Source organism: Saccostrea echinata, unplaced genomic scaffold (assembly GCF_033153115.1).
Source record: "Saccostrea echinata isolate AGI-Se365-2 ecotype Australia unplaced genomic scaffold, CSIRO_AGI_Sech_v1 ptg000042l, whole genome shotgun sequence".
In the NCBI taxonomy this organism is placed as follows: Eukaryota; Metazoa; Mollusca; class Bivalvia; order Ostreida; family Ostreidae; genus Saccostrea; species Saccostrea echinata.
The window spans coordinates 3,095,191-3,112,354 of record NW_026889791.1 but is presented as its reverse complement, the minus strand read 5'-3'; the positions used below and the strand labels follow the sequence as shown (position 1 = coordinate 3,112,354).

Here is a 17,164-nt window from a genome sequence, read left to right as displayed (position 1 = left end):
ATTGTATTCCTTGAAAAAGAATGTCTCCCAACACCTAAAGAAAAATGAATGCTTAAAAAATGATTAAGAAGACTCATGGTAGCACGGAAATCTTAAGAAAATATACATTGAACGATTACTTCATCCACAAAAAAAATTATTATTCTATCTCTTTATCAGCAATGAAAAGAGATGAATTACTTAGGCCATAAATTCATTAGAATGGATAGAATACCAATCTTGCACCGTTCTATCTAATTCTATGTATTGTATTACTTAACAAATTTCATACTGTCTGCTATCAAAATCGTAAGGCAATATAAACCGATAAACAAATAGGAATGACAAATATAACAGAATTCATAGACCGTAAAGATAACATTATCAACTATTCGGAATTCAAATTGAAATCATTTTATTTCAGTCTTTGCCTTTGCCATCTTTTTTATGAGAAAAGGTTTTAAAGCTTTGCTTGTTTTCTTCTCAAAATGCCATTCAACAGAGATAGATGACTTTCACACTTAAATTAAAATCTATTAAGAAGAACATTACATTATGCATTAATTGCACAAATTTATTTATCTCACATTCTGAACGTGTAGAGTAAAATAGTTTTTCTCTTTAAATATATACTAGTAGATAAACGTTCACTGCATAAACCAAAACATGCATTTACGTGCGTCTTTTTTCTCTTCATTTACATTAGAGATCTATCTGGCAACAGAATAACCACAATACAGGAGAATTCATTTAATGGTCTGTCAAGTCTAACACGTCTGTAAGTATAGAGTTTCTATTTTGAAAAACATACACAAAACTTACAATGCATGATTACTTCATCCACAAAAATGCTTACTATTCCATCTCTTTATTAACAATGAAAAAAGACGAATTACTTGCATGTACCATAAACTCCTAAGACTTCATAGAATACAAATCTTGCACTATTCTATTTAATTCTATGTTATATATTATTTTAAAATTTTCATACTCTATGTTATCATAGTCGTTATGCAACATGCACCGAAAAAAAACAAATAGGAATGACAACCAGAAGCCTCTGACGAGACTGTAGCCCTACTGGTTTGTACTTATAACAATGGAAGATAAAAGTATCACTTGGACTTGAAAATTTGCAACAACAATACGTAGAATAATGATCCTTGGCGTAGTCTCTTTTTGTGGCAAGATTTATTGCAACCAGACTAAAACTGTAGGAGGAGTAGCCTTTTAAAAGAATTTTACAGAAATTTCAATTTTAGTAACCATGACAACATTATTCAAACAAAATCAAAAAATAATAGAGACAATTTTGTATCTTAATGTCTTGTATGCCAAGTTATACTGAAATCAGATCAAAACTGTAGGAGGAGTAGCATTTTGAAAGTATTTCAAGGAAATTTCTATTTTTAGTAACAATGGCAACACCGTTCATTGAAATCAAAAATCGATATAAAGAATTTTGTATCTTAGTGTAGTCTACTTGTGTGCCAAGTTATAGAGAAATTAGACCAAAACTGTAGGAGAAGTTGGGTTTTAAAAGAGTTTCACAGAAATTTCTATCTTTAGTAACCATGGCAAAGCCGTTCATTGAAATCAAAAATCAATATACAGAATTGTGTATCATAGTCTAGTCTACTTGTGTGCCAAGTTATATTGAAATCACACTACAACTGTAGGAGGGGTAGCATTTTGAAAAATTGTTTACAGACAGACAGACAGCTAGACAGACAGACAGACGGACGGACACCTTACTATCTCATAGAGCACACAGATAACTTTATCAATTATTCGGAATTAAAATTACAATCATTTCACTCCAATCTTTGCCTTTGCAATCTGTTTTTCCATGAGAAAAGTTTTTGATAGTTCAGCTTGTTTTATCAAAATGCAATTCAAAAGAAATGACATTCACCCTAATTTTCATTAGAAAGAACATAACATTGTGCATGAATAGCTGAAATTAGTTAATCTCACATTCTGAAAGTGTTGAGTCAAATAAAATATTTTAACTATCTCTTGATAGTTAAACATTGAACATATAAACCAGAACAATTACTTAACGTCTTTTCTCTCTACATTTACATTAGAGGCCTATTCGGGAACAGCATATCCACGATAGAGGAGAATGCATTTAATGGTCTGTCAAGTCTATTGCGTCTGTAAGTAAAGAAGTTGTAAGTTAGATTACTGTAAATATATCGATCACTGTTTTAAATTCAACATTTTTAGCTTTGAGTTTTTCATGATATTGTTTCAATTCTTGCAAGATAAGTTCTCCAATCTGTGATTATAATGCAGTAATATGTCAGCATTATACTTCATCAGTTAAGGTTATTTGTTGATTAAGCATATTATATTTATAGAAAGAAACATAGTGATTGTAGCTTTAGGGATAGGGGGTCAGACTGAAAGATGATTAAGTACACGTATAATATTGCAACGTCCAAGATGCACATTTAAAGCTACACGTTTTTTTTCCTTTGCTAGATCTTTATAGGATCAATAATTCAAATGTAAGGCTTGACTTTGAAGCACTTTAATCTATTCTTTTCTGCATGTTTGTGTACATTATTTTACCACATATATTATTATTGACAAAAAATTAGTAGATATTGCATTCCTTAAATAAGATTAAAAACATTCTTTCCACCCCAAAGAAAAATGCATTTTTAAGTATAGATTACGAAGACCCATGATAGCATGGATTTCTTAGGAAAATATATTTATTTTGAAAAACATACAGAAAACATACATTGAACGATTACTTCATATACAAAAAACCCTAACTATTCGATCTCTTTATCGGTTATGAAAAAAGACGAATTACTTGTGCAAAGAATTTAAAAGACTTGCCCTATTCTATCTAATTCTATATATTATATTAACTGAAAAATGTCATACTTATGCTATCAAATTTGTGATGCAACATACACCCATAAAACAAATAGGAATGACATAATTTATATTGAATACAGAAAACATTATCAATTATTCAAAATTAAAATTACAATTATTTCATTTCTGTCAATGTCTTTGACATTTGCACTAATTTTCATTAAAAGAACATAAAATTGTGCATGAATTCCAAAAACTTGTTTTTCTCCCTTTTCAAAATATGTAGAGTAAAATAAATTTTTTTTCTCTTTTTCTATTAGTATATAAATAAACGTTGAATCTATAAATCTGAAAAAGTACTTACCTGTGCCTTTTTTTCTCTACACTTACATTAGAGATCTATCCGACAACAGGATAACAGCAATACATGAGAATGCATTCAATGGTCTGTCAAGTCTATGGTATCTGTAAGTATAGATATTCAGACAGATAACTATGAACCAGTCAAATAACTCTTTTTCACTGATTTAAATTCAGAAATTCCAAATTTCAGTTTTTCATATCATTGTTTTAATTCTTTCAATATAAATGTTCCCAGCTATATCTTAAAAGACAGGAATATTTAAGCATTATATATCATCATTTAAGGATGTATTTTGATTAAGAATATTACAATCATAAAAAGATTCATAGTGATTGTAGCTCTGAGGATAGTTAGTCCGATTTAGAGGTGAATAAGTATATGTATGATATTTAAATATCCAAGATACGATTGAAAGATCGCTATCTTTCAATATCCAAGATGTGCATTGGATCAAGGTTATATATATTTTTTCTTTGATCGATCTTTACAATGAAAGATAAATGAGAAATATAATTATTTGGAATTTGGAATTCGAAAACTCACTGATTTAAATTCTGAAATTCCAAATTTCAGTTTTTCATATTATTATTTCAATTCTTTCAATATAACTGTTACCAGCTATATCTTAAAAGACAGGAATATGTAAGCATTATATATCTTTCAGTGTTTTTTTTTCTCTTCATTTACATTAGAGGTCTATTCGGGAACAACATATCCACAATACAAGAGAATGCATTTAATGGTCTGTCATGTCTATTGCGCCTGTAAGTATAGGATTTCTAACTTAGATTACTGAATCAAACAACTCTTTCATCACCGTCTTAAATTCAACATTTCCCATTCTGAGTTCTCCGTGATATTGTTTTAATACTTTCAAGATAAATGCCCCAATTTGTATCATTAAATACAGTAATATGTACAGTAATATGTAACCAATATACTTCATCAATTAGGATGTTTCTTGGTAAAGAATTTTAAGATATTACATTCATAAAAGGATTCATAGTGATTGAAAATTGGGAGGCAGACTGAGAGAGGAATAAGTAGACAGTAGAATATTTTTAAATCCAAGATGCACATTGAAAGATGGCTACATATGTTTTCTCTTTGATAAATCTTTACAATGACAGAGAAATGAGAAATATAAATCGTTATATACTATGCTTATTTCCGTAAGACTAAGCATCATAAAAGACTCTTCCTTTCTTTGTTATATAGCTTATAAAGTTTGTACTAAATATTTCATAGTGATAGATTCTAAGTTTTACTTTATAAGGTCAAAAATTCAAATGATTACATTATGTAAGCTTGGCTTTGAAGGAAAATTTCTCCCCTACCCTACGAAAATGATTTGTTTAAAAACATATTACGAAAAACCATGATAGCACTGAATTCTTAAGAAAATATATCCGTTTTGAAAAACATACAGAAAACATACATTGAACGATTACTTCATCCACAAAAACACTTACGTACTTTTTTTATCTCTTTATCGACACTGAAAAAAACTACCTTGTGCCAATAATTTACAAGTCTTAACAGAATATGAATCTTGCACTATTCTATATAATTGTGTGCTTTCTTATGATTAAAAAATATCATACTCTTTGTTTTCAAAATCGTTATGCAACATACACTGAGGAACAAAAAGGATTGATAAAAATGACAGAATTTATGGAGCATACAGATAACATTGTCAGTTATAGGAATTTACTGTAACAATCATTTTATATCTACGCCTTTGCTAGCTATACTTTTATGAGAAAGTTTTTGATAGTTCCGCTTGGTTATCGAAATGCAGATCAAACGAGATGACATTCACACTTATTTTCATTAAAACCAATAGAACATTGTGCATTAATTGCACAAACTTGTTAATCTAAACTTTGTAAAATGAGTAGAGTCAATGATAAAATTCTTTTTCTAGACATTGAATATGTAAACCAAAAAACATTCTTAATTGTTTCTTATTTCGCTTTTCTCTACATTTATTTAGAGATCTATCTGACAACAGTATAACCTGCATACATGAGGTTGAATTTAATAGGCTATCAAATCTATCGAGACTGTAAGTATAGAATTTCTAACTTAGATTATTGCGAATCAATTAAAGATATCCTTTTATCGCCGCTTGGATTCAACATTTAAAAATTTGAACTTTTTCACATTATCGCTTTAATTCTTTCACTATAAATGTTCCAAACTGCATCCTAAAATACAGTAATTTATAAGCATTATACTTCATGAATTAGGATGGTTGCTAAATAAATTGAAGAATATAACATTCATTTAAAGATTCAAAGTGATTGTAGCTCTAACGATTAGGAGTCAGACTGAGGGAGGATGTCAGATATTTTGAATCAAAGATGCACATTAAAATATGGCTACACATGTTCCTCGTTGAAAAATCTCTACAATGAAAAAAACCCCCTAGAAATGTAAATCATTACATAGTGTGCTTATTTTCGTAAAATTAAGAATCAAAAGATTTTTCCTGTCTCTGTTTTACAGTTTGTTAATTTTGTATAAAATATTTTACAGTGATATAATCCACGTTTTTCTTTAGGGTAAAGAAATTAAAATGATTAGGCCTCGCAGCACTTTAATCTTTTCTTTTCTGAATTCTTTTGTCCATTATTTTACAACTTATATTATTATTGACAGAAATTTTGATAAGATATTATTCCTAAAATAAGATTTAAAAATTTCTCCCCTTTCCCCAAGAAAAATGAATTTTAAAAACATATTAGGAAAACCCATGGTAGCACTAAGTTCTTAAGAAAATATATCTTTTTTGAAAAACACAGAAAATAATTCACCACAAAATACCCTTATGTACTATTCCACAACGTTATTGGCTTTGAAAAAAGACAACTTACTTGTTCTATAAATTCATAACACTTGATAGAATACAAATATTGCACTCTTCTATTTAATTCTGTGTCTTCTAGTGATTTAAAACTTCCATAATATTTGTTTTCAAAGTCGTTATGCAACATACACTGACAAACAAATAGGAATGAAACAAATGACAGAATGTATAGAGCATACAGATAACTTATCAATTATTCGGAATTAAAATTACTATCATTGTATTTCATTCTTTGTCTTCGCTATATATTTTTTATGAGATGTATTTGATAGTTCATCTAGTTTGTCAAAAGAGATGACATTCACACTAATTTTCATGAACTGAACATTAAATTGAGCATTAATTGCACAAAATCTCACCTTCTCAACGTGTAGAGTATTTTTTTTTTCTCTTACTCTACACAATTAAACATTTATTATTTATTTATTTATTATTATTTACAAGTATTTACTTGTGTTTTTTTTCTCTCCACATTTACATTAGAGATCTATCCGACAACAGCATAACGAGCATACAGGAGAATGCATTTAATGGTTTGACAAGTCTTACACGTCTGTAAGTAAAGAATTTCTTACATGCATTACTGTGAATAAATCAAAAAACTCTCTGATCACTGTATGAAATTCAAATTTGAGTTTTTCATGATATCGTTTTTATTCTTTCAAGCTAATTGCTGCAAACTGTATCTTTAGATACAATAAGTAAACATTCTACTTCATCAGATTTTGATGTGTGTTAATTAGGAATATTAAATTTATGGGGAAAAAATCACAGTGATTGTAGCTTTAGGGATAGGGAGTCAGACTGAGAGATCTCTACAATGACAGATAAATGAGACGTGTAAATCGTTATATAGTTTGCTTATTTCTGTAAAACTAAGCACCATAAAAGACTTTTCCTTTCTCTGTTTTACAGTTTGTTCAGTTTGAAGTAACTATTGCATTGTGATAGATTTCAAGTTTTTCTTTAAAGGGTCAAAAAATTAAAATGATTAGGTTTGACTTTGAGGAGCTTTGATCATTTCTTTTCTGCATGATCTTGTATATCATTTTTGCCACGTTTATTATTACTGACAAAAATATTGCTAAGATATGACATTGTATCCCTAAAATAAGACTTACCCCCCCCCCCCAAAAAAAAGTACTTTTAAAAACACATTACGAAGACCCATTATACCACTGGATTCGTAAGAAAATATATCTACATACAGAAAATACACATTGAAAGATTACTTTACCATAAAATACCTTTACTATTCCACCACTTTATCGACTATGAAAAAAGACGAGTTACTTATGCAATGAATTCATCAGACTTGATAGAATGCAAATCTTGCACTATTGTATCTAATTCTATTTATTCTAATGATTTAAAAAAATAATACTCTGTTATAATAGTCGTTTGTCTGTTTGTTTGTTTAACGTCTTTTTCGAGAATTTTTACTCATATTGAGACGCCAACACTTGCCGATGGAGGTCTGCAAATTTTGGACCTATACTCGGCATTCAGGACTATTGAGCAATCAGGGATCTTTTTTGTGCCAGCACCTACTTCGAAATGGGTCCTCGGTTTATACGATCTCATCCGAAGGACCGGTCTCTACGTTCCGCAGTAGGATTCGATCCCGCGAGGTAAGGATCAACTCCTTACTCTGCGACTCTGGAGCAAACGCTTTAACCACTGCGCCACGCGAGCAAATATCATATTTGTTTTGCACCATAACAAACACCGACGAACAAATAGGAATGACAAAAATGACAGAATGTATAGAGCATGCAGAAAACATTATCAATTATTCGGAATGGAAATTACAAGCACTTTATTTCAGTCTATGCCTTTGCTGGCTAATTATTAAACATTAAATATATAAATCATAATATACACTTACTTGTGTCTTTTTCTCTCCATTTACAACAGTTATCTATCCGGCAACAACATAAGCAGCATACAGGAGAATGCATTTAATGGTTTGACAAGTCTAACACGTCTGTAAGTAAAGAGTTTTGACTTAGATTACTGTGAATAAATCAAAGAATTCTTTGATCACTGTTTAAATTCTTCAGTTCAAGATTTTTGTTTTTCATGATATCGGTTTAGCTGTTTCAAGCTAATTGCTTCAAACTGTATCTTTAAAAATATGCCAGCATTATACTTCATCAATTTTTGATGTGTGTTCATTAAAAATAAATTTATAAAAAAGAATCATAGTGATTGTAGCTTTAGGGATAGGGAGTCAGACTGAGAGACGAATAAATAGACGTAGGATATTTTTAAATCTAAGTCGCACATTACAAGATAGCTACACATGTTTAATTTTTCTTTGATAGATCTCTACAATTACAGAAAAATGAGAAATATAAATTGTTATATAGTGTTCTTATTCCATAATAATAAACATCAGAAAACACTCTTCTTTACTCTGTTTTACAGTTTGTTTAGTTTGAAGTAAATATTTGAAAGTGATATATTCCGAGTTTTTCTTTAAAGGGTCAAACAATTCAAAAGATTAGGCTTGACTTTGAAGCACTTTAATCTTTTCTTTTCTACATATTACTTTTGTTCATCATTTTGCCACGTATATTACTATTGACAAAAATATTTCTGGGAGATAAAAAAAAATATTTTATTCCTTAAAAAGATTAACAAATCCCCCTTCCAAAGAAATATGAATTTTTAAAAACAAAGTACGAAGTCCCAAGATAGCACTGAATTCTTAAGAAAACATTTCTATTTGAAAAAAAAAAAACCCATATATTTCAACATTTACTTCCGCCACAAAAACCCCCTTAATATTCCATTTCTTTATCGGCGATGAAGATAGACGAGTTACATTTCCTGCATAAATTCATAAACTTGATAGAATACAAATATAGCACTATTCTATTAAATTCTATGTATTGTATTAATTTAAAAATTTCATACTCTATATTATCATATTCGTAATGCAACATACACTAACAATGAAATAGGAATTACAAAACTGGCACAATTAATAGGGAGTACAGATAACATTATTAATTATTCAGAACAAAATCACCATTATTTTATCTCAGTATTTGCCTTTATCATCTATTTTTTATGAGAGAAAGTTTTGACAGTTCTGCTTGTTCATCAAAATGCAAATCAAAGAGATGACAATCACACTAATTTTTGTTAAAATGAACATAAAAAATACGTGCATTAATTGCACAAACTTGTTAATCTCATCTTTTCAAAATGTTTCGAGCCAAATAAATTTTTTTCTCTCTTTCTCTAGATAGATAAACATTAAATCTAAATCAGAACAAGTACTTACTTTGTCTTTGTTCTGTACATTTACAGAGGTCTTTCCGGCAACAGCATAACCACAATACAGGAGAATGCATTTAATAGTCTGTCTAGTCTACGGTATCTGTAAGTATAGAATTTCTAACTTAGATTTCTGTGAATCTTTTTCCTGTGAATTACTTTTTTCACTGAAGTAATTCAGATATTCCAAATTTGAGTTTTTCGTGTTATCGTTTTAATTCTTTCAATATAAATGTTCTAAATTGTATCCTAAAAAACAGGAATATCAATATTATATTTATTTTTCTTCATATCAATTAAGTATGCGTGTTGATTAAAGATATTACATTGATAAAGAGATTCGTAGTGATTGTAATGAAAAAAGGTAAAGATAACGAACAGTGACCGATCTCACCTCAAAAAATCAACAAACTACACAAATCTGGACACGGACACCCGGAAATACCAGAGGTGGGATCAGGTGCCTATGAGGAGTAAGCATCCTCTGTTGACCGGTCGCACCCGCCGTTAGCTCTATGTATTTATCAAGTAGACGTAACATTCCGTAGTCAAGTTTAGTATCAAAACAAAGGCCTAACAATTGGTATGAAAATCTGGAGATAGGGAGTCAGATTGAGAGACGAATAAGTACATGTTTGATATTTAGATATTCAAGATGGACAATGAATGATGGCTACATATATTTCTTATGTGTCAGCCATGTTTTGACGTGAACCTCAACCGAAATACTGTTATATGACACCTGCAAGCAAGAGCAACCCAAAGTACCACAAAGATATTTTAAACAAAGAAAGTGCATATGTAATATTCTTAAATGACAAAATATCTTTCTGGTATATTCAGGCGCTCGTATTTTGTAGAACGTAAGAATGTTGAAAATACTGACCTTCTTACCGTTTTTTCATGATTATGCAAAATCCAAGTCCTCTTAAATTTATTTTACAAACAAATAAGAAGAAATATGATATGTTTCATAAGAAGAACTTGTTACCAACTTTTAAAAGACTTTTGGATTTTTTTTTATTATCAGTAATTTATTAAGAAATTCGGGGGCCATCCGGATTATATAGAGCATGCAGATAACATAAGCAATCGTTAGGTATTACAACAGTAATAATGTAGCCTTTGATTTTGCCATCCATTTTTTATGAGATAACTTTTTGATATTTCTACTGGTTTATCAAAATGCAGAGCAAAAGAGATAACATTCACACTAATGTTCATTCAAAGAACATAAAATTGTGTATTAATTGCATAAACTTAGTAATCTCATCTTTTAAAAGGTGTAGAGTGAAATAAAATATTTTTTCTCTTTCTCTAGATAGATAAACATTGAATTTATAAACCAGAAAAGTACTCATTTATATTATTTATATTTCCTCTACATTTACATTAGAGGTCTATCATTCAACCGCATAACCGCAATAGAAGGAAATGCATTTAATGGTCTGTCAAGTCTATCGAGTCTGTAAGTAAAGAATTTTTAATTTAAATTACTCTGAATCAATAAAGAACTCTTTTATCACTGCTTTCAATTCAACTTCTATTTCCAAATTTGAGTTTTTCACGCTATCGGCATAATTCATTCAACACAAATGTTCCAGACTGTATCCTCAAAGACAGTTATATGTAACATTATACTTAATCAATTAAGGGTGGATTATGATAAAGGACCTTACATTTATAGAAAGATTAATAGTGGTTTAGGCTCTGAGGATTAAGAGACGAAAAAGTAAATGCATGATATTCTATAATCAAAAATGCACATTCAAAGATGGCTGCACATGCTTTTTTTCTTAGATAAATCTTTAAAATGAAGAAGAAATGAAAAATTTATAAATATTGTGCTTATTTCCGTAATAATAAGCCTCATAAAAGACTCATCTTTACTCTGTTTTACAATTTGAAAAGTTTTAAGTAAATATATTTTATAGTGAGGCATTCCAAATTTTTCTTTATAGGGTTATAAAATTCAAATGTTAGGCTTGACATTGAAGTGCTTTAATCTCTTATTTTCTGTATGCTTTTGTCCCTAAGTTACCAAGTAGTTTAGAATTGAAAAAAAAAATTGCTAAAACATAAATGATATGGTATTTCTAAATAAGGATTAAACATTTTACGGAGATTTGTGATAGCACCATCTTCTTATATACAAAAATATATCTATTTTGAAAAAACAGAGAAAACATACATTGAGCGATTGCTTCATGGACAATTTTTTTTTTACCTTTTCCATCTCAATATCGGCAATAAAAAATACGAGGAACTTGTGTAATTAATTATAGCTATTTCTATGTATTCTAATGATTTGATAAAATTCATATTCTACAAGTTACCCTAATCGTAATACAATATACACCAACAAACAAATAGGAATAACAAAAATGACAGAATTGATAGAGCATACATATAACATTTATCACATTTTGAATTAAATCACAATCATAGTAATTCAGTCTTTGCCTTTGCCATCTACATATTTTAGTATGAGATGAGTTCTTTTACTAGTTCCACTTTTTATCAAAATGCAGATCAACAGAAAAGACATTCAAAGTAATTTTCATTAACATTAATTGCACAAACTTGTTCATCTCACCTTCTAAACTTGTAGAGGAAAATATTTTTTTTCTCTTTCTCTAGATAGATAAACATTGAGTATTTAAAACAGAACTAGTACTTACTTGCGTCTTTTTTCTCTCCATTTACATTAGATATCTATCCAACAACAGCATAACTACAATACAAGAGAATGCATTTAATGGTCTGACAAGTTTATCGATTCTGTAAGTCTAGAATTTCTAACTTGGATTACTGTGAATCAATTAAAGAACTCTTTTATCACTGTTTTGAATTCAACAATTAATTCCAAATTTGAGTTTTTCATGTTATCGTTTTAATTCTTTCAATATAAATTTTCCGAACTGTAACCTAAAAGACAGGGATATGTAAGCATAATATATCATTAATTAAGGATGTGTTTATTAAGAACATTACATTTATAAAAAGATTCATAGTGACTATAGCTCTGGGGAAAGGGAGTCAGATTAAATAATGATGAGTGGACTTTTATATTTCGAAATCCAAGATGCATATTGAAGATTGCTTCACATATTTTTTTTTCTTTGATAGACCTCTACAATAACAGAGAAATGAGAAATATACATTGTTACCTAGTGCGCTTATTTTCGTAAAACTAAGCACCATAAAAGGTTTTTTTTGCACTCTGTTTTACAGTATGATAAGTTTGAAGTAAATATTTTTAATATTTTTAGTGAGAGATTTCAAGTTTGATTTATAGTGATTTTAAAATCCAAGATGAAAATTGAAAGATGACTTCATATGTTTCGTTGTCCTTTGATAGATCTTTACAATAATGGAGAAGTGAGAATTAGATATTGTAATATAGTGTGTTTATTTTCGTTATATTACATCATTTAATCCGTTTTTTTTTACTGTTTTACAGTTTGTTAAATTTTGGAGTAAATATTTTATAGTGAAAATTCTTTTTTTTCTTCACAGAGTAAAAATAATAACTGATGAGGCTTAAATTGACTTTGAAGGGAATTAATCTCTTCTTTGCTGCATGTTTGTGTCCATTATTATTTCAAATATAGTATTATTGACAAAAATATAACTAAGAAATAAAATATATTGTATTTAAAAAATAAGAACAATTTTTTTTTCCTCTTTTCTTTTCTGCATGTCTGTATCCATAATTTTTTTAAAGTATATTATCATTTCCAAAAATATTACCAAGATTTAAAAGATATTGTACTAAAAAAATAAGAATGAAAAAAAGTCTCCTCTTCCTCGAAGAAAAATAATTTTTTGAAACAAATTACGAAGTCCCACAGCAGCTCTGAAATCTTTAAAAAAAATACATTTAAAAAAAAATACAGAAAACATACATTCGACTATTACTTCCTCTAAAAAAAATCCTTACTATTCCATCTCCTTATCGTTAAACAAAAAAAGAGCCGTTGTCTGTGCCATAAATTCATAAGACTTGATAAAACACAAATCTTGCACTATTATATCTAAATCTATCTATTCTGATAATTTTAAAAATCCTTTCCTCACCCGCGTGGCTCAATGGTTAGTGCGTTTGCTCTAGAGTCGCGGAGTAAGGAGATGATCATTACGTCGCGGGTTCGAATCCCACTGCGGGACGTGGAGTTGAGGTCCCCTGTCGCAGTAAGAGCTGGCACAAAAAAGATCCCCCACTGCTCAATGGCCCTGAGTGCCGAGTATAGGTCTAAATTTGCATCCCTCGACCGGCAAGTGGTGGCGTCTCCATATGAGTGAAAAATTCTCGAGGGGGCGTTAAACAAAAAAATAAATAAATAATAAGTTAATACATTCTTTCTGTATGTTATTTAGTCGCAATGCAACATATAGGAAAGACAAAATAGGAATGACAAAAATGACAGAATTTATAGATCATACAGATAACATTATCAATTATAAAGAATTAAATCACAATCATCATAGTCGCCCGCGTGGCGCAGTGGTTAGAGCGTCTGCTCTTGAGTCGCGAAGTAAGGAGTTGATCCTTATGTCGCCGGTTCGAATCCCACTGTGGGACGTGGAGATCGGTGCTTCGGGTGAGACCGTATAAACCGAGGTCCCGTGTCGAAGTAGGTGCTGGCACGAAAAGATCCCTCACTGCTCAATGGCCGTAAGTGCCGAGTATAGGACAAAATTTGCAGCTCTCCACTGGCAATTGGTGGCGTCTCCATATCAGTGAAAAATTCTCGAGAGGGACGTTAAAATCATACAAACAAACACAATCATCATATTTCAGCCTTTCCCTTTGCTTTTTTATTTTTGTATACGTTTTCGATAGTTCTGCTATTTTAACATGCAGATCAAAAGAGATGACATTCACATTAATCTCACTTTTTCAAAAGGCGTAGAGTAAATTAAAAAATATTTTTCTATTTTTCTAGATAGAGATCAGCGCCAATTTTCAATTATGAATCAACATGAAAATTTTGGCCATTTAGATTCAAGCTTCTGTATAACGACTCTAAAAAATCATTCCACATCAATGGTCTTTCATTTCATTTAGCATTAAAACTACACACTAAAGTTTGACAACAGTGTTACTGTTATTTCTCTTTTTCTATTCACACCAAAACTTTTTTTCTTTTTTCAAATAAATATATTTATCAATGTAACCGAATGAATATTGTTAAAATGTAATCATGATTATACATTTATGATTTCATCTTTCTTCCAGTTATATAAATGGTAATCCTTTTCACTGTGATTGTGAGTTGAAAGGCTTTGTCAGATTTATGAAATCAAGGAGAGATATATTGTACGGGAGCTCTCATCCAGAATGTCTTTCTCCTGGCGTCTTGAAAGGAACACGCCTTGCTGATCTTTCAGTTTCAAACTTGACATGTCTTTCCAATGACGTTAGCACTATTCATTAAATTGACGCCGAGTTCATAACAATATCCTTGATCTTGCCTGTCTGAGAGACTAACTCTCTCACTCCGTATACTCTGAACATTGATGTTGAACTCACAACTTCAGGAGGAAATAATTGAAAGCTTAATCAAGGTTTTACGGAATCATTGCAAAAACAATGATGCAAATTTAACGAGAAATTTTAAAACAATTGTAATTAATGTCAATTATTTCAATATTTTTTTTTACATATGAAGTCAATCCGTATTTAGATTTAACGTAGTTTATAAATCATGAAAATTTATGGGAATTAATTATTCAAAATGTATATGAGGATTAAAAATTAATTCCTTTGCAATCGATAAACGATGCCCCATAATAAACATAATGTACAGTAATCAGTAATATACGATGGCCGATATGAGCCGTCAAATTACAAGTAAGAGTAACTCTATTATGTACGCAGAATTAATTGACTTTAGCAGTAATACCTGTATCATTTTGTACATGTACATCTTTGTCAATGACAAAACGCTTGTACTTGTAATATGAATTTGTACATGTACAAATCTTGAGACAAAATACATTTGAAACTACTTGACATTCCTCAGATTTATTGAGGAGATTATCTGTAAACTTAGAAAGGGTTTTAAACAAAACACGTGTGTTTTTTAAATTTTTTTTTTGGGGGGGGGTGTTAAATAAATCTTATTTTTTAATGATATTAAAAAGAGCAAGACTGTTTGTACATTCACATATGTCGTATGAGATCACGACTCTCAGATTTTCCATCAAAGAATATTTTGTAAGTGTCTTTATTCAGATTCCTCGTGTTTTTGTTGGATTTAAACCTCTTTCACGACAACGCAATATAGAAATTAAGTCGTATGGTGTCGTGCTTAGCGTAACGAAGTTTTTTTTTTTTTTTTTTTTTTTTTTTTTTTTTTTTTTTTTTGTAAGAAAGCTGATACTCAGGATTTTATCGCTTAGGTTCAAATCAAATTAAAAAATCCTAGATTTGATTTACCATAGAATAATTTTTGCCGAGATAATTTTTCAGCAGAAAACATTTGTTTGTCATAATTAATGAAAACTTATAAATTGGTCTAAAAATTGGTTGATTATTAAATTTGATTTTGGTCCCAAATTGGCCTCCTGGATGAAAATGAAAATTCCAAAAATCTTACTGCACAGACAACACAAATGATATTCTAAAAGATGATTTGACAACTGCATAAAATTTTATTTAGGAGTTCTAAACATGGTTTTGTGCAAGATTGATTTTTGACCCCAAATGACCTCCTGTATGAAAACGAATATTATGAAATCTCATTGCTTATCGACAAAACACCACAAATCATTCCAAAGATGATTTGGCTACTGCATAAAATGTAAGAGAAGTTAACTGAAAACGCCGTTTTCGACTCCCAAATGCATGGCTCCAGATGCTACTTTTTACAATTCTGAAAGGTTATTGAACATCTAACGTACAGGACAACACCAATCAGATTTTTTTTTTTATAAAAAATGATCTGCTACTGCTTAGAATAGAAAGTAAAAGTTCTGAGAACCAGGTTTACTAAGAAAAATGGCGTTTTTTGATTCCCAAGGTGAAAATAATATTACAACACCTCATTAAAAATCTACAGGATACAACCAATCATATTCCAAAAGACGAATGCTTCAGAGCTATTCTTTGTAACCACTTAAACTTCTTTGCCACGCATGGTCATCGATTTTGATGAAACTTTGCCCATTATGCCTATTACAACTTGGTTCAAGAAACATATATCAAATAAAATTTGGTTGCTATGTGTCTTGGTTGCTATGTTAACAGTCGGAAAAGTTTTTAAAAAATTGATATTTTCGGCTACTTTGAACCTTTATTGGCCTTAGTAAAGACTATGAAAAACAAACAAACCATTTTCACAAAACATGACACCTTATGCTATAAAGAAACTTTTTAGAATATATCTCTAGTAAGTGGTAACCATAGGTACATTAACTCTAAATTTTTACCAGTGATAGGTGTTACGTGATCAAACTCAATCAGTAGCTCAAGAAAAGCAATAAAAATATTTGACCTTAAGGACAGATGATACAAACAAACTTTTATCAATAATTCTGAAAATAACAACTTAAATCATGTTTATATAAGTAAAATGAATCAGTTTAACCGCATATATAGTTTTTAATTTTTCATTCAAAGTTTCACAGTTATGGGATTTAAATTGACAAAAAAATATGTAGATTAATAAGGATGATTGCAGAATGGTAGAAGTTTAACATCATAGAAAGTTTACAATTTCTTAATATTTAAGAAATTTATTATCTGCATCATTCACAACTAAAATAGGTCCAAAAATATATAACAATCCAGACATCCATTTTTTTTTTTTTTTTTG

General features: G+C 29.8%; 1 protein-coding gene across 1 annotated transcript; it reads left to right on the top strand.

Annotated features, from left to right (window-relative positions):
- Nucleotides 1-1,078: 1,078 nt before the first annotated feature.
- LOC133201032 (slit homolog 3 protein-like) lies at nucleotides 1,079-14,782 on the top strand. The gene is made up of 5 exons (XM_061336835.1): nucleotides 1,079-1,091; nucleotides 2,030-2,141; nucleotides 10,738-10,809; nucleotides 12,053-12,124; nucleotides 14,584-14,782. Exons 1-5 carry the CDS (start codon nucleotides 1,079-1,081, stop codon nucleotides 14,780-14,782), a joined length of 468 nt encoding a protein of 155 aa, XP_061192819.1.
- The last annotated feature ends 2,382 nt before the right edge of the window (nucleotides 14,783-17,164 follow it).